The sequence below is a fragment of the Taudactylus pleione genome, unplaced genomic scaffold (assembly GCF_031769625.1).
Source record: "Taudactylus pleione unplaced genomic scaffold, aTauple2 ptg000025l, whole genome shotgun sequence".
Lineage (NCBI taxonomy): Eukaryota > Metazoa > Chordata > Amphibia > Anura > Myobatrachidae > Taudactylus > Taudactylus pleione.
This window is the reverse complement of record NW_028284427.1, coordinates 3032463-3055506: the sequence shown is the minus strand read 5'-3', so window position 1 is coordinate 3055506 and position 23044 is coordinate 3032463. Positions and strand designations below refer to the sequence as shown.

Below are 23044 nucleotides of genomic sequence, written 5' to 3'. Positions count from 1 at the left end.
CCCATGCAGCACCTACACTGAACAATACGTAGGCACCCTCCATCATTCCTGAACATGGCCAATATGTCGTTATTGGCAGATTGGCCTGCATGTTCAGGCGATGATGGATGTCGGAAATGACCAGGGGAAGCGCGCATCGCTGGTCGTTTAAGTCATTATAGTGCACGATTACTGAGCAATTGCACGATTACGATGTTGTAATCGTGCAATCGCTCAGTAATATCGCCAAGTGTGTACGCTGCTTACAGGGGGAATTCAATTAGGTGTGAAAAGTCGCGTTTTGGTAAAAAGCATTTGCAAATGCAAACTTTTCGCACATAAGAGCGTATCGTGCTATTCAATTCCTGAACTGTTCGGATGTACAAAAACTCCATAGGGCAGAAACAGTGGGGGGCGCGATCAGCGTGATCGCTCCCCCCCCTTTGGCATAGGAGCCTCTGACAGTCTCCCGGTACAGCCCAGCACACAGCAGTGTGTGCTGGGTTGCTGTGACCTAAGAGGGATGGGGAGCAGTGCCGGACCCGGGTAACTAATACCCGCTCGCGGCTCCCCCCCCTTCCCCCTCTCGGCGCCCTTGTGTACGGGCGATCGCCTGTACACACTTGCTGATGGACAGGTATGTCTGCAGACATATCCATTAATCGTCTGTGCAGCACAGCCAATGCGATATGTCTGTGAATGAGGTCGTTCACAGACATATCGTCTGTACACACTGGCCGACGGGGGCACGATATATTGGCCGATCAATTGATCGGCCAATATATCGGCCAGTGTGTACCGAGCATTAGCTTGATGCAAGGCAGATTTAGCACCTATTATCTGGTTCACATACCCTATATATCTTTGCAGTCTGTGATTTACTGCATTAGTTCAGCTTACTCAGATAAAGACCACAAGCAACAAGAATGTGGAATAATACCAGTCACGATGTTGTGCCTGTAATCACATCATTAAAAAAAAAAAAAAGAGACCGGGTTGGTTTAAACCAGCTAACCATGTTAACTAGCCAAGAAAAGGAAGGCTTAATAATACATTATAATTAAACCTGCCGACAAAGGAAGGGGACTAGTCATCCTGGATAAAAGCAAATATCCACAAGAGGTGGAAGAATGTCAGACACGGAAACATGTAAAAAAACTAAAAAAAGGGTCCAACAGAAGGAATTAATTCAAAACCTAGAAGGATTGGAACTAGGAATCATAAATAAAGCACCTTCTACCAACTATCCAAAAAGACTGATCGTCTCGGGTGAAGGCTCATTAACATCAAATCTATCCAAGTACATAGATTTTTTACAGGCTATAGGGGAAGATGTACTAAGCCTTGGAGAGTGATACAGTGGAGAGCGATAAAATACCAATCAATCAACTCCTAACTATCATTTTTCAAACAGAGTCTGTAAAGTATGAGTTAGAAGCAGATTGGTTGGTACTTTATCTCTCTCCAAGCTTTAGTACATCTCCCCAATAGTGTGCCAACAATAAAGCCACCTGGAAGACAATGCAGATCATACAAATAATTGACAATTGGAATGGAATAACAATTTCATATTATGCACAAGCGACGTAAAATCGTGGAACACATGCATCAAGCACGATCCACTGTCTCCCAGTGGATAAAGGAGAAATAAGAGACAAAACTCATTTATAAATCCTGGCTTTGCTGGTCATCTGTAGGCTCTTCATGTACTTGTAATGGGTTACATCCCTAAAGACTATAAGAGCCTTCAAAGTTGACAAGGAGAGAGAGAAAATGAATGAGAGCGAGAGAGAGTGTGTGTGTGCGAGAGCCAAAGAGAATGTGTGCGAGAGGTCACATATAAGGGGCAGAATTATAGCATTACTATTATGTAAGCTTATGATACACAGCATACCTTGCTTCCGTACATCTTCCACTGCTTCCACCAGCTCCTGCTTAAGAAACTGACTCTCCTTAGCTATCTTGTCTCCCTTCTCTAAGAAATTTTGAGTTGCTTGTTCGACAGATGCAGCCAAGACAGGAGCTTTTTTAGAACAACCTTTCTTCTTATTTGATGGACCCTTATTGCTGGTGTTCACCAACGTAGTCACCTATGTATAAACAATATATAAGAATGTTGTGTTAGCAAAACACAAAGTTAGGCAGCATGAATGGATAATACAGAAGTTATTCATGCTGTATAATGTAAATCAATTTACGACAGCTGATGGTGGAGTGGATAGGCGTAGATACTATACCCATCCTTTGAAGAGAGACCACCCATTGATGTTAACAGATTTAGGTAGTGTTATACCTGAACACCTATAACAGTATATTTAAACAACAATACATCAAAGTGCCAAAAGTCATGGGATCGCAGTATGTAAAGGTAATGGTAGGTGGTGCCACCATACTGTGACATCTTGGAAATGCCAGACCTGCATCAGTTGTAATCTGGCCAGTGTGAACATCAGCTAGGCTGCTGCTGGTAAGGTGTCGTGAATTACCGGAGTTTGAATGGGGCATGATGGTGGGTGCCAGACGGATGGGACATTCCATTTCCGAAGTTGTCTAGACATTCAACATTCCTCGATCTACGGTGCAGTGTGTACCAGTAATACCTCATGGAAGGCTTGACCACCCACTGTGCTTAATGATATTGACCAACCAGCAGCGTCTGGCTAAAATTGTCTGTGGTAACAGGCAAGAGACACTGGCTCAAATCACATCCACATTCACTGCAGGAGGTATCAGATGCATATCCAACAGGTCAGTGCAGTGTTCTTTAGCCTCCATGTGATATGGGAGCAGATAGCCCAGCAAAGTGCCCCTGTGAACACTACGACACTGGACAAAACACTTCACCTGGGCTTGTGATGTCGCTAACTGGACCCTGGAGGACTGGCAACATGTGGTGTGGTCCGATGAGTCACAGTTCCAGTTTTTTTGGGCTGATGGTAGGGTTTGGGTGTGGAGCAGACCAAATTAGGTCATTGGCTCTCAACAAGGCACCGTGCAGGCTGGTGGTGGTTCCATAATGGCGTGGGGTGTGTTTATGTGGCATGGGTTGGGTCTGCTGGTCTGTCTGAACACGTTATTGAGCTTTAACAACTATGTTGCATTGCTTGATGAACATTTGCATCCCTTTATGTACCCCCACAATGACAAAATAATTCAGCAGGATACTGCACCATGTCATCAGTCCAAGTTGTCCAGAATTTGTTCGAAGAGCATTTTTTCTTTTTTCTAGTCTAAAGTAAACCCCTCCCTATTCAAGCACCTGTGAAAGACTTAAGTTAATCTGAGCAACCACTATTTTGTTTCACTGTTCTTCAAACGTCACCTGGAACTGCCTACTGCTGTGTATGCGTGTACGTGCTGCAGCCACACCTCCCGATTGGTGTCAGCTGGCTCCCACTGGTCCCTCAACACAGACCAGGCCCTGCACGGTAGCTGGCATACACTGGGCTCAATTCCAAAACATCTTATTTATTGCTCAAAATGTCTTCAAAAAGACTCTTCCCCTTGGGGGTATCACAGCACACAGATGTTCAGTAGCAGTACAATTCTTCTTGATGTCACAGAAGATACACATTTTCAGGCAACGCAGGCTCATCTTTTATCCTACTCCAATACACAATACCACAAGGGTTAAGTCCGCCCTGTGGTTTTTACTCAATCGAGTTAAGTGCATGTACCTGGCATGCACAAAGAATGCTCACATTTAACATGGTCTCTAATGGACAGTAGGGAGTGGTCACTCATCTGTGCCTGAGCCCACCCACAGTAATCGTCACCACCCAGGTGCCGCCATGTCTCGGATGAGGGAAAGTTCTCTCCAAAATGTACTTCCAGGAATCTGCTAAAGAGACTTAGCTGCCTTGTCTACCCAGTTCTGGGCTTCAGGACAAGGCAGACAAGATCCCCAGCCAGCAGCCTCCTGGACACCGAGGGGAAGTTCTTTGGAGCTCCCTGAAACTAATTAGCTGGCTGCATTGGCCAGCTCCCAACGCACCTCCACATACCACTTTCAGTTATGAGACTGCATAGGACGAGAGTCAGAATTCCTGTAAGGGGGCTGGGGGATCCAGCAACCCACGAAGAGCTCTGGTGGATACCCTGGCCTTTCAGGGAAAAAAGTTAAATGCAATTTAACTTTAAAATATACATTTAACATACATCCATTACATAGTTTTATACATTGTGACTGTTTCCCTGCATCAGGGTATTATAACATTGCACTATACAAAAAAATATGGTACAACACATTTTATTAAATATATACCATTGCAATACTAGTCCAAGCACTGTGACTTTATCCATCTTACTGCTGGTGGTATAGGAAGCTACTCTCCCAGACCCCAGCACACACAGTGCCCGGAACTCAGTGCTCGGCTCCCCTAGCCCTGCAATCTGGGACTGCTTGTTCTCTGCCCCAATGCAGCACAGCGCACTGGTGGTGAACAGCTTTAAATGCAACACTGGGAGCCGACTTTCCTGGTCCCCCAAGCGGGCAACTCCGGGCACTCTCCCCCGGTGCAGCGCACCAGTGGTTAAACCCATTACCTGCCCTCAGCACTGGGGCTCCGGGGGCGGGCTTTCCCTGTCCTCCAGCATAAAGGCCACACTGGGGAGCTGGGGCACCCTGAACTAGGCTCCCGGTCCCCAGCATGCAGCACTCAGCGGCTCCTTACACCTAATCCCCCGGTGCCTAATCTGCTGTGCCGCAGATGCAGGAGATGGTCCGGGGCTGCCACATCTTTGCCGCAGCCGCCGGAAGGGGTTCCGGGGCTGTAGCACAAATCATACAAAAGTATATTGAAAATAGCAACTGGTGCCAATAACATGCTCAAATATGGCGCAGCAGCATGAGGGATATAACCCCTTCAGTGCCTCGACCGCCATTAGTCAGGTGGGAGGAGTGGGCGGATGCAGTTATCGGGATTGGGGACCCGGCCACAATAAGCAATATCATCTTCAACATTGTGGCGTTAGTACATCTGTATGTTGTGATATTCCTAGCACCTTTAGTCAAGGCGTTTACTTTTTAAACCTTTTATTGGAAAAATTAACATCAGCCTGCATCTACCTGTTTCCTGTACCAATGAAGACGTCCTGCGGTAGAGCTCAGTTTCTCCAAGCTTCGACCTGTGCCCGATATGGGGATTAGACAACACCAACCAGTTTGTTCAAGTTGCAGCAGCATGACCACAGATACCCAGAAGATATATGTATAGGAGCCGGGTGATGACAAGTTACCAGCACATTGTGCTGTTGGAGGAGTCAGTAATAGGGAGAGGGAATCCTTGTACCACATGAGTGGCAAGGTAAGCAAGGAACAGAGTAAACTCTATATAAAAATGTATTGCTTGGCAAATTATCATCCTGTCACAGTGAATTTAGAACAATCTGTAGCCAGCTACATCACATAGTATTTTTAAGACGAGTGTGGTCATATTGTGGGAGGCAGTGACCTATACATTGTATGAAATAGCCATGTCACACAGACAGTACCATGATGGAGACATGGAAGCAACAGGGTTCCCCCAACAGCACAGACTAGTGTCATGGGAATTTAGTAACAAGTGAAGACTGTGGCACCAAAGACTAAACAAAGCAATTAAATCTCACTTATTAGATAGTAGAATAAAACAGAACTGTAGGGTATTGGGAAACCTGTAACTTCACTTCTGTAGCTGCTACACATTGTGTTAGCTTAAGCTCTATACAAATATTTTAGCTTAGAACACAATGAACAGCAGTGGGGAGTTGTTCTTGAGCAGTGGGTCCTGGAACACATTGGAACTAGAACTGAGAGTTTTATTTCTTGTTTTAGTAAAGCATGTATCCAGGTCTATGTAGAACATGTAACCACATACTCAACATCCAGTGATGCTGTGGCAGAGATGACCTGGGCCTTTTTCATGTAGTAAGAGTGATCACAACATCATCAACAGGGCTGGATTATGGGGGGGTGGGGGGGTCAGATGGGGCAGTCACCAAAGGCCCCAACTCATTGTCCTGAACTGGCTCAGTATGTACTTCCCTGGCCATCTCCCAGCAGCATCGCAATGTATTACATCAATGCCATGGACATGATGTAATGGAGAGGAGACAAAATAAGGGGAATAGTAGCTGCAGCAGTGCGGCGGAGCAGGGTGTAATTTTTATTGGGGGGGCCCTCACATCTTAGTTTCCCCAGGGCCCTCACAAGCCTTAATCTTAACTTCACGATGCCGTCATGGGTTATATTACTTTTGCCATGTTTCTAAGTAGCAGTGGGTGACACCGGATCGCTATGTGAGCCTGGCTCTCTGCAATTCACTGGAGCCACTGGCCTTGGAATACTGTGGAAGTGAGAGCCAAACAACATAGATTCTATGTCAGCGGCAAGTGTGGCTTTATCAGCGTAGTGGATCTGTGCCCTTGTGAATTGGATCACTTACAGCTTTGCAGTTAAGGCCACACTACATTATCTATTCATGCTGGCATCACAATTTTTACCATAAAGCAGACAAACTGCAAACATATATGTCCAAAGCACTGCCAGTTGTGACTTTTTTTTTTTAACCAAAAACTGAAATATTATAGCTCCTGTCCCATGTGCATGTGTTTGCACTATAATCTTGTTAGTCATTCATGTAAGAAATAAAATTACATATAGGAATACCGAAGCTTATAGCTACTGCAGACTTCAATGAATTCGAATATACAGTCAGGTGCATAAATATTGGGACAAAATTTTAATATTTTGGCCTCTATTCGCCACCACAATGGCTTTGAAATAAAAACAAGATGTGCTTTAACTGCAGACTTTCAGATTTAATTTGAGGGTAATTACATCCAAATCAGGTGAACGGTGTAGGAATTACAACGGTTTTTATATGTGCCTCCCACTTTTTAAGGGGCCAAAAGTAATGGGACAAACTAAACAATCCTAAATCTAACTTTCACTTTTTAATACTTTGTTGCAAATCCTTTGCAGGCAATTACAGCCTGAAGTCTTTAACGCATAGACATCACCAGACGCTGGGTTTCATCCCTGGTGATGCTCTGCCAGGCCTCTACTGCAAATGTCTTCAGTTCTTGCTTGTTACAATATTTATGCACCTGACTGTATATATTTGTGAGCACTGGATTTCCAAACAAGCTGTTCTTGGGCAGAAAATACATTTCCTTGTCCTTCTATATGTGACGTGACTAGACATTTGACATGTGACCCAGTTTCACAAACCCTGTAGTATAAGAAGCTTGTGGAGCACGTGCTTTTCAGTTCTGCTCTACTGCTTTTGCTCTATTGAAAAGGACTAATGAGAGAGGGAGAGGAAGCTATTATCACATAACAGTGTAGTCTGTCTCCCAGCTGTAAGTAACGCTGCTGTATTGTGGAGCAAAGGACTGACAGAGACTGAGCCGAGCTCCAGCTTCAAATAAGGGTGGAAAACACAGAAACATACTTTAAAAGACAATTATTTCTTTCAATTATACATTTATGCCACATTTGTTCATTAAACTAAATAGCCAACATACAAAATTAAATATGTTTCTGTTACTTTGACTGGCAAAGTTTGGTAGAGGAGAAACAGACAAGCGGTAAGTATGTATCAGGGCATAAGTCAGTATTGTGCACGTACCTGAGTAACCAGGGGCTCAAGCAGTCTCTCTACTGCCAGAGTACGAATTTCTAAACTTTTTGGATCCCACTTGAAATTGATATTTCCTGTATTTAGAGTCATTTCTGGAGAGAAAGAAAAACACTATAAAACAACTTGGGTGCACAACAGAGGTCATACATAGGTTTGTTTTCTTCCATTTAGGGACAGTTCTGCACTAAGACATACGTGTACAATAATTAGCCCTCCAGTAGTTTTCCCTTTGTTCTTTTTTGTGATAAGTAACATAGCAAGCCCAATGTATACTTTACCAACCTCTTGGAAAATCCATCAGACTCCAATATTCCTCAATATTCTGACAGTAGACTAGAACGACCTCCCAGGGGCTTGATGTGTACTCAAGGCTCCACCCCAGTGCCCTTCTATCCCCCTCCCCCTCTCTAGTTCTTGTGGAGAGAACAAGGTAAATATTGTACAGTGCCAGCATACAAGGACTCCTTTACAGCAACAGCAGTCATCTGTAGAATAACCTGCAACTTTGAATGAACAAATACTTTAGGCTGGTGCATTAATAACGGGATGCTAACTGAAAGTGAAACCCCTTGTGGAAACAAGAGCCACTTAAGAGGGCCATGAAAAAAAATAAGTAAGTGTTCCCCATCTTTCAAATAAGTTCTGTTAAATAAAATCGGCGGGTCTACGTGCTCCGGAAAAGAGGGAGTGGTCACACTGGAAGGGGGCGTGGCTTCATGTCAAATTCCTTGAATGTCACTCTAGGGCAGTTATTTTCAAACTTTTTAAGCCTGCGGCACACGAACAAGATTTTAAAATTGCTAAAAGGCACACCATCAGTCCCCCATGGGAAAAAACACTAACAAATTGGCCCAGCACAGGAAAAAGAATAGACATTAGCCCCCACGTAATAACACACACATTGCACCCTACAGAAAACAAATAAAATACAATGGCCTCCACAGAAAAAAAAATATATAAACTAGAATGGTCCCTACAGAAAAAAAGCAATCACATTGTATGGCCGCCAGGGAAAAAAAAATAAAAATCACTCGCATAGCTCCCTACAGGAAAAAATAAAATAACCAGCTCAGAAGGCTCACTGTCGTCCCTGTCCTGTCCCTCATCGGCTGGGGTTGCTTAGTCACACTCTGTGACTGAGCACAGTGCAGAATTGTGAGCAGGTGGGCGTGCAACGCAGCATGCGTGACCTATGCCATGCCGACGCATCTCCATAGGTCACGGCCCAGGCGCCTCCCACAAGAGCCCAGAACAGCAGTAAAAATAAGAGTAATGGTATAACATACCTTATTTAACTCTTTTTGTTCAAGATCCATAGGGTCCACAGGAACTACCTTGGGGTATGTATTTGGAGTGATCAAGAAAGGAACAGATCCCAACTGAGGGCAGGTGCGTCAGGGTGGGTGCCCTGTGGACCCTATAGACCTTGAAGAAAAAGTTAACTAAAAAGGTATATTATACCATAACACTTATTTTCTTCTTCAAGGTCCATAGGGTCCACAGGAACTACCTTTGGGACGTCCTAAAGCAGTTCCCTTAACGGTGGGGACGCTCCTGAGCAGAGAGGAGAATCCGCCGCCCAAAAGAAGCATCCTGGGAAGCAAAAGTATCAAATGCATAGAAATTGATAAAGGTATGGACGGAAGACAAAGTGGCTGCCTTGCACAGCTGTTCAGCCGAGGTGCCATGTCTAACCGCACACGATGGTCCCACAGACCGAGTAGAAAGTGCCGTCACCATGTTCGGGACAGGGAGATCAGCCTGCGTATAGACCTAAGAAAAAGTCATACGCAGCCAGCGAGCCAAAGTCTGTTTGTTAGCTGGCTAGCCTCGTTTGTGAAACCCATATAACACAAAGAGCACATCGGATTCCCTGATGGAGTTGGTACGATGCACGTAAATACGCAGGGCTTGAACCACATCCAGGGAAGCTTCACCCTTAGAAAAGGTCTGAAGACTGAAAGGCCGGGACTACAATTTCCAAATTCATATGAAAAAGGGAAACCACTTTTGGAAGGTAACCCCAGAGCCGGCCCTAACCAATTTGATGCCCTAGGCAAAATTCGGCCTCGTGCCCCCTAGCAGATAATCCTACCAGCAGATCTATAACTCGGTAAGGGGAGAGGTGGTACTCCAGGAGTTTCCAGTAACATCAGAGCAGGAAGTATCAAATAAACGGACATTGGGCCTGATTAAGCATTGAACAAAAGTTCTGCGCATGCGCAGTACCCATTCTGCAAGTGTGCAGAATGGGTCCTGGGTAGTCGCACGCAAATACTTGAATGCGGCATTTAAGGGGCTGTGCAGGGATGGGGTCTGCCGCCGTTCCCGAAAATGGAGGCATGTATGCCCTGTTTTCCAGGAGTGGCTAGCCCAGGATCTGTGTTGATCAACGCAGTGTCCTGGGCTCGCAAGATGGCCAGCCTGAGTAATCTGAGGCTTACCCAGCTGGCCGGATGCCCGGCGCCATCCATGGAGGTCGCATGGTCGCGGTGGTGATACTTGTCTGCGACCTCCGTTGCAGTGCTGGGATCGCAAATGCAGCGGTGGGTGTCATACACCTCCTGCTACATTTGCATAATTGCAAGGATCGCAATTGCAAAGCTGCCTGCGTGCATACATCATATATCTATAGCATGCGTGCAGCTTTGCAATTGCGATCCTTGCTGAATCAGGCCCATTGTCACCAATAACCATGTAGTGCATAAAAAAAACAGTGCATAGTTACAGTGCAAAGCTGCATAATACCCATAGAGGATACATTAAGATATAATACTGATTATTGTATCAAAATCATTATATCCAGTGTATATAATATATATATATATATATATATATATATACACTATCTAGTATAATCTCAATGTACCATACTATATAGGAACTACATTTCATATCTAAAATTAGTCAGAAAGAAAAATCAATATAGCGTTCCCGCTAGGCTGTTTTGGCGGGGCGTGGCTCCCTACCCTCCTTCTGGAGTGCCCAAACCCTCCTTCTGGATTGCCCAAGCGCCCTGCCTTACCGCGCAGCGCCACGCCTTACCGCGCAGCGCCCCACTAAAACAGCCATCTACACCCGCGGGTCGCAGTGTCCCGCGGGTGGGGAAATGTGCGGTGACCTGGTCACCGCCGTTGAATAGACGCCGGGCGCATGACTCGGCGTCTATTCACTCACAAGGCAGCACTCCCAATATTCAATAAATATAATTCTGCTGCCCTCCTGAGAATCCCTTGTTAGGATCCAATGTATACATAACAGTCAAGCGACACTCGATATAAATATCACAGACACAGCAGTACTTTGAATCAACGTTTCGAGACCCGTTTATTGTCTTCATCATCAGGATGACGAGACAATAAATGGGTCTCGAAACGTTGATTCAAAGTACTGCTGTGTCTGATATTTACATTGAGAGTCGCCTGGCTGTTATGTATATATACTGTGTGCATATATATATATATATATATATATATATATACACATATATATATACATACACACACCTGCCGCAACGAATATATAATATGAGATATGGTAAGAACTTACCCTTGTTATCTCTATTTCTACGAAGTCCATAGGGTTCCACAGGATACCTTGGGTATAGGTGTGACGTCAGTCGCAGGGCACCAAAGAGTTAAGCTTTCAGCCTCCCAGGATGCACTAGGTCCCCCTCCTATACCCCGCCCCCGGGCCAAGGCACCTCAGTTAGTTACCAAGCCATAGGCCGGAGGAGGAGAAGGAAGAGAGAGAACAAAGATCTGGACACATACAAGAATCACATTCTCACCAGAGGGAGACGGAAAACCGGTGACCAGAGCAAAGCCCATCTGCAGCACAGGTGCGACAGGGCGGGAGTCCTGTGGAACCCTATGGACTTCGTAGAAATAGAGATAACAAGGGTAAGTTCTTACCATATCTCATATTTTCTACTTCAGGGTCCATAGGGTATCCACAGGATACCTTGGGGATGTCCCAAAGCAGTATCCTTTAAGGGTGGGGACGCTCCTGTGCAGAAAGGAGAATCCGCCGCCCGAAGGAAGCATCCTGAGAGGCGAAGGTGTCAAACCTGTAATACCTCACGAAGGTATGGACAGAAGACCACGTAGCAGCCTTGCAGATCTGAACTGCCGAGGCACCACGTCGAGCTGCCCACGAAGGACCCACAGACCTAGTGGAATGAGCCTTCAGAGAAGGAGGGACCGGTAGGCCTTCATGAAGATAAGCTTCAGAAATAGCCATACGGATCCAGGCTGCCAAAGTTTGCTTTGAAGCAGGCCAACCCTTTTTACAGAAGCCATAGAGGACAACAAAGCGTCCGACTTCCTAAACAAAGAAGTGCGGTCAACATAAGTCCTTAAGGCCCGCACAACATCCAAAGAGGCCTCACCCACGGAAAGACCCGGTGAGTTAAAGGCCGGAACAACTATTTCCTCGTTAACATGAAACTGGGAAACAACTTTGGGAAGAAACTCGGGCCGAGCGCGGAGCACTGCCCTGTTCCCATGAAAAACCAAGAAAGGGGGTCTACAAGAAAGAGCCCCTAACTCAGAAACACGTCTGGCTGAAGCAACGGCCAGAAGGAAAACAGTCTTAGCTGTTAGCCATTTAATATCCACTGAGCCCAGTGGTTCAAACGGCGGTCCTTGGAGAGCCCTCAGGACCACAGCCAAATCCCAAGGCGCCACAGGTGGAACAAAGGGCGGCTGAATACGGAGAACACCTTGCATAAAGGTGCGCACATCCGGGATTGTAGCAATCCTACGGTGAAACCAGACAGACAGGGCCGAAACCTGTACCTTCAAAGAAGCAAGGCGAAGCCCATGATCTAGTCCCGCTTGCAGGAAGGCGAGAATCCGAGACAGACAAAACTCCCGCGGTGCATAACCTCTCGGTCGACACCACTGGAAGAACGTATGCCACACGCGATGGTATATCCTCGCGGAAGACGGTTTCCGAGCTCGTAACATGGTACGCACAACAGAGCTGGCAAACCCCCAGGACCTCAGCATGGCCGTCTCAACAGCCACGCCGCCAAAGACAGCCGAGTCAGGTCCGGGTGAAGACAAGGACCCCGAGACAGAAGGTCCGGTCGTAGCGGCAACCGCAGAGGACTGTCCACGGACAGACCCTGAAGGTCTGAGAACCAGTGCCGTCTGGGCCACGCGGGAGCTATCAACAGGAGCGTCCCTCCTTCCTGTTTGAATTTCCGGATTACCCGTGGAAGAAGGGAGACCGGAGGGAACAGGTATGCGAACCTGAACGTCCACCGGACGGACAGAGCATCCACCAGAGACGCCCCTTCGTCTCTTGTGCGAGACCCGTACACCGGCCACTTGTTGTTGTGCCGGGACGCCATGAGGTCGATTTCTGGAAGACCCCACCTGTCCACCAGTAGTTGAAAAACGTCCGGGTGCAGGGACCATTCCCCTGGATGAACGTCCTGGCGACTTAGAAAGTCCGCCTCCCAATTTAGCACTCCCGGGATGAAGACCGCTGATATGGCCGGAAGATTGCGCTCCGCCCAAACCAGGATCCGAGAGACCTCTACGAGAGCCGCCCGACTGCGAGTTCCTCCTTGCCTGTTTATGTAGGCCACGGTGGTAGCATTGTCCGACTGGACCTGCACCGGGTGACCCTGGAGAAACCGCTGTGCCTGCAGGAGAGCATTGAAGACCGCACGGAGTTCCAAGATATTTATTGGAAGCTCCGCTTCTGTCGGTGTCCACCTGCCCTGGAACAAGTGTGGACCCGAAACTGCTCCCCAGCCCCGAAGACTGGCGTCCGTTGTCAACAGGACCCAATTTGGAACCCAGAACGGACGTCCCTTGTTGAGGTGGGTCGTCTTTAACCACCACGCAAGGGACAGGCGAACCTCCGGGGTGAGCACAATCGTCTGGAACTTCAGAGACTGAGGCAGCCCGTTCCACTTGGACAGGATCAGGTGCTGCAGAGGTCTAGAGTGAAACTGGGCGTATTCCACCATGTCGAACACCGACACCATGGAGCCCAGTAACCTCATCGCCGAGTGTAAGGACACCCGGCGGCTGTGCAGACAACTGCGCACCCTTGACTGTAAAGCAGAGATCTTGTCCTCCGTCACGAAGATCCTTTGCTGTCCCGAGTCCAATAAGGCTCCAAGATGCAGAATCCTCCGAGACGGGATTAGAGTGGACTTCTGCCAGTTGATTAGCCAGCCGTGCCGTTGCAGCAGTGCAATGGTCAGGTCCAAGTGGTGTAACAGGAGCTCTGGAGATCCTGCCACCAATAACAGGTCGTCCAAGTACGGCAACATGCGGACTCCTTGCAGCCGCAGAGAAGCCGCCATGACCGCCATAGCGTCCTGTATGTCCAATGACACCATGTAGTCCCCAGGTTCCAGCGCCAGAATGATGGACCGTAGGGTCTCCATCCGAAACTTCGGGACCCGCAAAGACTTGTTGAGTGCTTTGAGGTTGAGAATCGGACGATATGACCCATTGGGTTTCTGTACCAAAAATAGATTTGAATAGAAACCCTGGCCCCTCTGGGAGAATGGAACAGGCACTATAACTCCAGCCTGGAGCATAGTGTGCAATACCTTCCGCAGCTCCGTAGCCTTGTTCCGGTCTGATGGTAGACCCGTGGTGAAGAATCGAGCCGGGGGTCTGTGCCGGAAGGAGAGAGCGTACCCGTGAGAGACCACCTCCAGAACCCAAGTGTCTGTCGTAGTGAACGACCAACACCGGGAGAACTGCAGCAGGCGGCCTCCCACCCTGGGATCCCCCAAGGGGAGACCCGGACCGTCAGGCCGCAGGCTTGTCATCTGGCTTGGGGGCCGGACGTCTGGTACTCCATGCCTGTTTCCGGGGCTTGACCGATTTCTTAGGGCCAGCCTGTCGAGGAAACGACTGTGGTTTGGGCCTGCCCTGGGCCCTAGATGACCGAAAGGACGATGGTCCAGAACCAGAAGGAGCAGCGGCCGACGGGAGACAAGCAGATTTGGCTGCCGCCAGCGTGGCCACAATCTTATCCAGATCCGGACCGAAGAGAACTTCTCCGGTAAACGGCAACGCTTCCAGACCTTTCTTGGATCTGCGTCCGCCTTCCAGGATCGCAGCCACAAGGTGCGACGAGCAGCTACCTCTGCTGAAGAAATTCTAGACACCAGAGTACTAATGTCTAGAGCCGCCTCGTTGATGTAGGTGGCCGAATCACGGAGATTGCCAATCAACTCCGCTTGTTCGGCCGGACAGTCGGATTCAAAAGAAGCCTCTAATGAATCCGCCCAGCGCTCCATCGCTCTGGCAACCCAGCAAATGGCCATAGCCGGCCGTGCTGCCCCCCCTGCAAGGGAATAAGCGGACTTCAGGCAGATTTCTACCTTGCGGTCCGTAGCATCCTTAAGGGAGGACATGGATGGCATCGGCAATGTGGCACTACGGACAAGACGGGTCACGTGAAAATCCACCTGTGGAGGGGATTCACACTTAGCAAAATAATTATCCGCGAACGGATAAGCCACCGCCAGGCGTCTCTGCGGCTGGTATCTTTTGCCAGGTTGTTTCCACGCCTCCTCTAAATGGTCCACCAACTGACCCGAAAGAGGAAAGACTGTGGCATCGCCCTTCACATCTTTGAAAAAGGCATACTTAGATTTAGCCGCTGGGGGAACTTCGTCCTCAATCACCAAGGCTGTGCGGACCGCCCGAATAAGTCCAGGAATATATACTTTGGACTTAGCATCAGCGTCCTTAGTATGGAAAGGTTCCTGATCGTAAGGATCCAGAATCTCCCCATCATCAGACGTCCCTTCGTCATCCTCATAAGGAGCGGACAGAGACGCCACCGGCCTTTTATGAGGCCGCATCACAGACTCCCCTTGCAACACATCCGACAAGTGCTGTAAAGAACTCGTCAGGGAGTTAACCCACGCTGGCTCCTGAGAACCCGGGAGCGGGGAAATAGGGAGACTGTGGGGTACCACCAATTGTCGTGGGAACCCCTGCATGGGTGACGACACCACAGACTGCTGGGACAAACCCATCGGAGTAAACGCGGGCTGCGGAGCTAACTGGCCCACTAAAGCTGTTAACGCCTGAGCGAAACAAGCCCAGGGCGGCTCCTGTACCGGTGCTGTAACCGTAATAGGCCGCGCCATGGACAAACACTGCCGGCAAAGGCCCTCCGCGCTACCCTCCCCCTCCGCTAACGGTACTTTGCACATGGTACACTGTAGCCGGAGGGGAAAATCACTTTCAGACATGATGGCACCACGTATGTGACCTCTCTCACCAATTAAGTATTAAATAGGCGAGAGACCACCCTGCAGCACCGCACCGCAAGGGCTTTAGCAGAAAGAACAGGGACAGTAATAAAGCTGACAGTTTTAGAGAAGAATAGTTACAGGCAGCGCTAGCACAGTCACATACAATGCAGAGAAATAACAATTCCTGCACTAACAGCGCTGATCACTCAACTACACAGACACAGGGCCTGGTAGGACACAGCGCTGCATACACAGACCTGAGCCACAGCGGAGGAGAGGTATGCGGGGGGACCCAGACCACGATGCTTCCTTCCAGACTTCCAGCAGCGTTCACCATGCGTTGCAGAGAAGATGGCCGCCGAGGAGCAGAGAGAAGCTGGCCTGGGGGAGGAGCGCTGACACAGGACCAGTCAGCACAGTGCAGAGAGGGCTGTGTGCAGCGGGGGAGGCGCCGGCTGTGAGACAGGGAAGGCGCGCTCCCCTGGCATGCATTTAACCCCTGGGACGCCGCAGCGCTACCGCTCTGCTGCGGTCCGCTGTCCCAGGGGGTAGTGGAAGCGCAGGTTGGTCGCCTGGCTCCACGCTGCAGCCAGTCCCCAGGGAGCCCCCTGCCTGGGGACTTAGGACCATGTGATCAGCGGGGACCCACCGCGGGACCCCGCTGCTTACCTCTGTCCCCCTTGAATCCGGCCATGGTCCGGAGCATCTGGGGTCACCGCTAGCTGTGACCCCAGACGCCCACCAGCATCCCCGGATCAGTACCGGCGGGGTGTAGGGAAGACAGCATGGACGTCAGGACTGACTGTCCATGCTGTTCATCCAGATGTGCAGCCACAGCTGCATGAAGAAAAAGCTTCAGGGGCTCTTCTAGCCCCCACTCCAACAGGTGCACCCGACTCCGTCCGGGCACCAAACTAAACTGAGGTGCCTTGGCCCGGGGGCGGGGTATAGGAGGGGGACCTAGTGCATCCTGGGAGGCTGAAAGCTTAACTCTTTGGTGCCCTGCGACTGACGTCACACCTATACCCAAGGTATCCTGTGGATACCCTATGGACCCTGAAGTAGAAATATATATATATATATATATATATATATATATATATAAACGACAGGCTCAATCCACGGCACTCAACCATCTGGGGTGCCCTTGGTATGTGACCACACCATCTACATAAAAAATATCATACAAACTCGGCACTCACATGCTTTTCAAACTGCAACTCCTTTGAACATAGGGAATGTTGGTTCCAAAATATTGCAATAATTATATTAAAGCTGGCCACCGCTTCACGGTCATTCCCATCTAGCCAGTCCCTACACTGATTCTCAGATAAATGAACTTGATCTGCCATCTTGGCCTCAAGCTTGCATACATTTTAAACAGAAAACTGGGTCCTGCCTTAAAGAGACAGGACCACACCCAGGGCTATCAGTTAATAAGCACCTGGAAAAAGAAAAAAGTTTGTCTTCCATTTGAAAAACAGGGTGCCCTAGCAAGTGTGACCACAAAATTTAAATAAACGACAGGCTCAATCCATATTTTGGAACCAACATTCCCTATGTTCAAAGGAGTTGCAGTTTGCAAAGCATGTGAGTGCCGAGTTTGTATGATTTTTTTATATATATATATATATATATATATATATATATATATATAATATATATATATATATATATATATATATATTTATTATACACACAGCCCCAGTCTCTCTGAGTTAAACTCATCAGCACGGGCCAGAGAAACCCTCTCTGCCCAGTGCAGTGCCCAGTGAGTGGGTGAGTGCAGAAGCTCATTCTGACTGACCTAGCTGTCACCGTGACCCCGCAGTCACCTGACCGCTGCACTGCGCGATCAGAGCTGAGCTCCAATCGTGGCAGTGTGGAGCGAAGCAGGGAGAGCTGTGCAGTCTCGGATGCCCCCGGCTCTGGGTAACCCGCTCTAGTACGGAAGACAGCTCTATTATCATGAAAAATCAAATATGGGGAGCAACATGACAGTTCTGCCAAATCAGACACTCAGCGAACTGAGAAAATAGCGAGGAAAAGCAAAAAAAAAAAACTCGTCTTCCCTGTTAACCATCTAAGGTCCACTGTATCCAAGGGTTCAAATGGGAGAAGCTTGCAACGCCCTGAGAACCAAAGATAAATCCCACAGTGCCACTGGAGGGACAAGCGGAGAACCCCCTGCAAAAATGTTCTAACATCCAGCAGGGAAGCAATTCTGCGCTGGAACCACACTGATAATGCAGAGACCTGAACTCTCAAGGTAGCAAGGCGAAGACCTAAGTCTAATCCAGCCTGAAGAAAAGCCTGAAGAAAAGCAAGCACTCGGGAGACCCCGAGAACCTTAAAGTCAGATTTTCTGTGGGAATACCAAAGAAAAAATTAATGCCATATCCTGTGATAGGTACAGGCCGAAGCAGGCATCCTCTCCCTCAGCATTGTCTGGATCACAGAAGTAGAGAAACCTTTGGCAGAAGCCTCAAGAGCCATGCCGTCAAAGCCAGCTGAGGTAAATCCGGATATAGGCAGGGACCCTGTACTTGCAAATATGGTCGTAGAGGCAGTGGAAGTGGACTGTCTATGGATAGACATGTCAGATCGGTGAACCAGTGTCTCCTGGGCCAGGCAAGAGCCATTAGTATTACCCTGTTGCCTTCCTGCTTGAACTTGGGAGGAGGGAGATTGGAGGAAACAGGTATGCCAATCTGAAGTCCCACCTCACCGCCAGAGCATCCACGAAGGCAGCTGAGAGGTGCCTTGTTCTGGACCCGTACATGGGAACCTTGTTTTTGTGACGCGACGCCATAAGGTCTACGTCCGGTAGTCCCCAGTTGTCCACCAGGAGTTGAAAGACGTCCAGATGAAGTGCCCATTCTTCTGACGACTTAGGAAGTCTGCTTCCCAGTTGAGGACTTCCGGGATGAATATTGTAGAGATTGGTGGAAGATGGCATTCAGACCACAGCAGAAGGTACGCCACTTCCTTCATGGCTTCCGGACTGTGTGTACCTCCCTGATGGTTGATATAGGCCACTGCGGTCATGTTTGACTGAATCTGGACAGGCCTGCCCTGAAGGAGGTCCTGCGCCAGAATGAGCGCTCTGTGCACTGCACAAAGCTCCCAAATATTTATTAGTAGGTGATCTTCATGAGCCGTCCACCTTCCGTGAAAGGTGTGACGACCTGTCACCCCTCCCAATCCTCGCAGACTTGCATCTGTGGTGAGAAGTACCCAATCTGGGACAGATAATGGGCGACCCTTGTCTAAATGAGTCGTCTGCAGCCACCATGCAAGGGATAGCCGAACCTCTGGTGAGATGCGGATAATCTGGGGGCTCGATTCAATTAATTGCCCACGATGGAAATAGCGCCGGGAGTTAGCTCCCAGAGCTATTCTGTGCGGTGTTTAGTCGAAGAATGCCCATTCTCGGGACTAAACACCCTGTTTAAGGCGCGAGAACAGGCATTCCCTGACCTAACTTCCCGATGCGATGCTGTTTTCCAGGCGCGAAGGGCAGAAAACAGGTGGGGGTGCGAGAAGAAATCTTTAGACGGGCTTGGCAGCGCGGTGTATTGAATAGCTCCGGGAGCTGATTCCCGGCACTATTCACTTCGCGCTGAATAGAATCGAGCCCTGAGACTTTATCCGATGATAATAACCATCCCAATGAGACAGAATCCATTATTGCAGGGACATGGAGTGGAACTGGCATTAGCCACCATGTTGAAGGTGGATTCCATGAAGCGTAGTACCTGCATTGCCAAGTAAACTGACACTTTCTGTTTGCAAAGAAGACTGCGCACACGAGATTGTAGTGCAGCAATCTAGTCCATTGTCCTAAGGAATCCAGCAGCGCCCCTAAGTGCACCATCTGCTGAATTGGAGAAAGAGAAGACTTTTTCCAATTGATTATCCAGCCGTGCTCTTGTAAGCAGGCAATGGTCATTTGGAGATGACGTTGTAACACTTCCTGAGATTGTGTCAATATCAGGAGGTTGTCCAAGGCCCTGACCAGGTCTGAAGGAAGGGTTGTACCAACGAACCTCTGATGGGGATGCCTTAGGAACGTGAGGGCGTAACCCTGAGAGACCACCTTTCGAACCCAGACATCCGTAGTTGTCGGAGGTCAGGCCTGAGAAAACTGTAGAAGTCGGCCTCCAACCCTGAGACCCCCAGGGGGAGGCCTGCCCCATCAGGCAGTGGGCTTACCATCCAGCTTAAAAGCTGAACGTCTGGTTGAGCAAGATTTCTTGGTCTGCTGTTTCTTGTGGGAATTACCCTGTCTAGAGGAAGACTGCCCCTTTGCCCTATTCTGTTCGGCGAAAGGACCGAACTGACGACTGCCTACACTTAAGGGTAGTCGTAGATGGCAACCCAGTAGATTTAGATGTTGCCAGAGAAGCCACTATGTCATCCAGTTCTGGCCCAAACAGTACATTCCCAACAAAAGCCAAAGATCCCAGAGCCTTCTTAGAACCTGTATCCGACTTCCAGGTTTTTATCCAAAGGGTTCTCCAAGCTGCAATCGCAGTTGCCGACACACTAGAAGCCAAGATACCAGCAACAATAACCGCTTCCCCAACATATACAGCTGCCTCTCGAATCTGACAGAGATAAGACAACTGTTCTCTGGTAGCATCAGGCAAGCTATCTTCCACAGACGTCGTCCTTTCTTCCATAGCTTTGGCTTCCCAGGCCACAGCCATAGCTGGTCTGGTAATAGCTCAAGATAATGAAAACACTGATTTCAAATAGTTATCAAGTTTTATATCTGTAACCTCATTTAGTGAGGATGTGGAAGGAATGGGTAATTTAGAGCTCCTGATCAATTACATGAGCATCTACCGTTGGAAGAACTTCCCATTTGTTACATTCACCAAGTGAAAATGGGTACCGAGAGGTTAAATTCCTTGTAGCATGGAAATGCTTATTTGGAATACACCATGCTTCAGACACGAGATTTGTCAGTTGTTCAGACTGAGGGAAATAATCTTTAGCCACCTTCTGAAGCCTAAAGACCGGAGTCTTAGATTTCGGCGGAACCTCCTCTTCCTCTGTACTTAGGACAGATCTAACCGCTTTCACCAGAGAGGGGACATCCACAGAGGATTGATGGTCTTCTTCCACTGAGAAAGACCCATAACTCTGAGTATCAGAGTGCGATGAGGAGGCAGAGTCACAATCCGGAGGCAACGTCTGAACGTCTTATGTCCCTGCTTTACTGCCACTGGTCAAAATGCCTGCATTACCTTCTGCGGGGCTATAGACGGCAGCATATTCTGACTAGAGTGAGCAAAAGAATCAAACCAAAGGGGATTCATGGGGGACATATACATAGGAGTAAGCAAATACTGTGGGTACCCCGTAGCAGGAGGCAGTACCGTAAGCAGGAGCTCGTGACGTTGCAGCCCTGTCCACTAAATGTGACAAAACCTGAGACCAAGAGGCCACCCACAGTTGTTCTTGTGCCGATGCAGGTGTACCTGATAAAAAAAAGGTGGCTGTTTACAACAGACACTACACAACCATCTTGCACAAAATCCTGCTCTGGCAGGCCTGCCAAACAGGATTTACATGACATCATCCGGAGGCTCATCCTTCTCCCCTTTACCTTTAGACATAGCAATGTATAGCAGGTATAAATGCAATGTGAACCTCTTCACATTTGTGAAAAGCCAATGAAAAACCCCACACACCTTTTCAGAGGGATGAGGAGAAACACAGTGATAGATATATCTGACAGTTTGGAAAACAAAAGGTAGTATAAATATAGCAGCTAGCATTAAAGTCACATACAATGCAAATATACATTAAAATGCTAATGCAAATAGACTCTGAATCAACTGACCAGCCCCACAGGGGTATTGGTAGGATATAAAGCACTATATACCTGCTCCACTGGAGAGGTATACAGGGAGACAGACCAACAGCTTTCAGTAGTGCACCCAAGGTGGACTGTGAGTGTCTCACACATGAGGTGGTCAGAAATAGCAAACCAGACACGGGAATCCACACCGGAAGTTGCGTCTGGGTTTGGAGAGGAGAGGCCAGGGGAGTGCCCATCTCCCCTAAACTGCGATTCTGACGGCACGGGTACACTGGCCTCACTGTAGCAGACGCTTACTAGTGCGTCTACTACCAGTCTCCAGCGACAGATATGGCCCCGGACTGCAGCACATGATTCCCCGCAACGAGGAATCGCCTTACCTAACCATCTCTGTGAATTCGATCGCAGTCCGGACCCCAGCAATGCCGCTAGCTAAGCCTCGCTGTGGTCCACCGAAATCCCCAGGTCATATAGCGATACTGGAGTTTCGGTATCAGGAGAGGTAGAAGGTTGTTGCAGTACATGCGTCCTATTCGGCGCCTAGTACCGCTAAACTCAGTTGTTTCCAAAACTAAGGTAGATCTAAAAAAAAAAAAAAAAAAAAGTCTGGGACTGCCTAAGCAGTCTTGTTGTTCTAACTGGTGCATCTGGATACTTGCCGCGCATCGAACAAAAAAACTGAATGCCTGTGGCTGGGGGCGGGGTATATAGGGAGGAGACCCTATGCATGACGGAAGCTGTAAGCTGTTTGGTGCAATGGATCATTCCAACTACATGCCCCAAGGTAGTTCCTGTGGACCCTATGGACCCTGAAGAAGTAAAGTAAGCTCTGACTCTGCTGACCTCGCAGCACACTTGACAACCGATTGTGGCTCAATAACAATGCTCTAGGGGGATGGCCAGCACGTATGGAGATGCTGGGCTGCCCCCAAGCTTTCCCCTCACTGTGAATAGATGCCGTGCACATCTATTCACCAGTCATGATCTCTAAACTGCAACTTTTCCCACCCGCAGGACACTGTAGCCCGTGAGTGGGGATGGCTGAAGGCAGGTTGTTTCAGCGGAGGGCAGGGTGCATTTGTCATTTTAAAAGTTTGTTTTTTTTTAGGTACGTGAAATGTGTTGGTTTACACACACACTAAGATGGTAGCCAGTGCAGATGTACCAGAAAGAGCTCCCGTTCCACATTTCTTCTGTACACTATAATCCAGATGATAATTATAATATGCACGGCCATCACCCCATTCACTCACCTCTATTTCTCCTCTGCTGCCTCCTTACTCTGGGGATCCCATCCCACCTGGTCCTGCAAGTAGCACTTGTGACCAGTAGGCTCCTGTGATGCAAGGACCTACTTAA

At 48.4% G+C, this 23044-nt stretch overlaps 1 protein-coding gene across 2 annotated transcripts in view; it reads right to left on the bottom strand.

Moving 5' to 3' along the window:
* Nucleotides 1-23044, bottom strand: part of CTNNA1 (catenin alpha 1) — a 235030-nt gene that overhangs the window by 193446 nt on the left and 18540 nt on the right. For both annotated transcript variants that reach the window (XM_088451270.1, XM_088451266.1), the window contains 2 exons: nt 7593-7696; nt 1874-2069 (listed from right to left, as the gene is read on the bottom strand). In XM_088451270.1, coding sequence (XP_088307396.1) covers nt 1874-2069; nt 7593-7694 — 298 coding nt within the window. In that variant the 5' untranslated portion in view covers nt 7695-7696. The remainder of the gene's footprint in view (nt 1-1873; nt 2070-7592; nt 7697-23044) is intronic.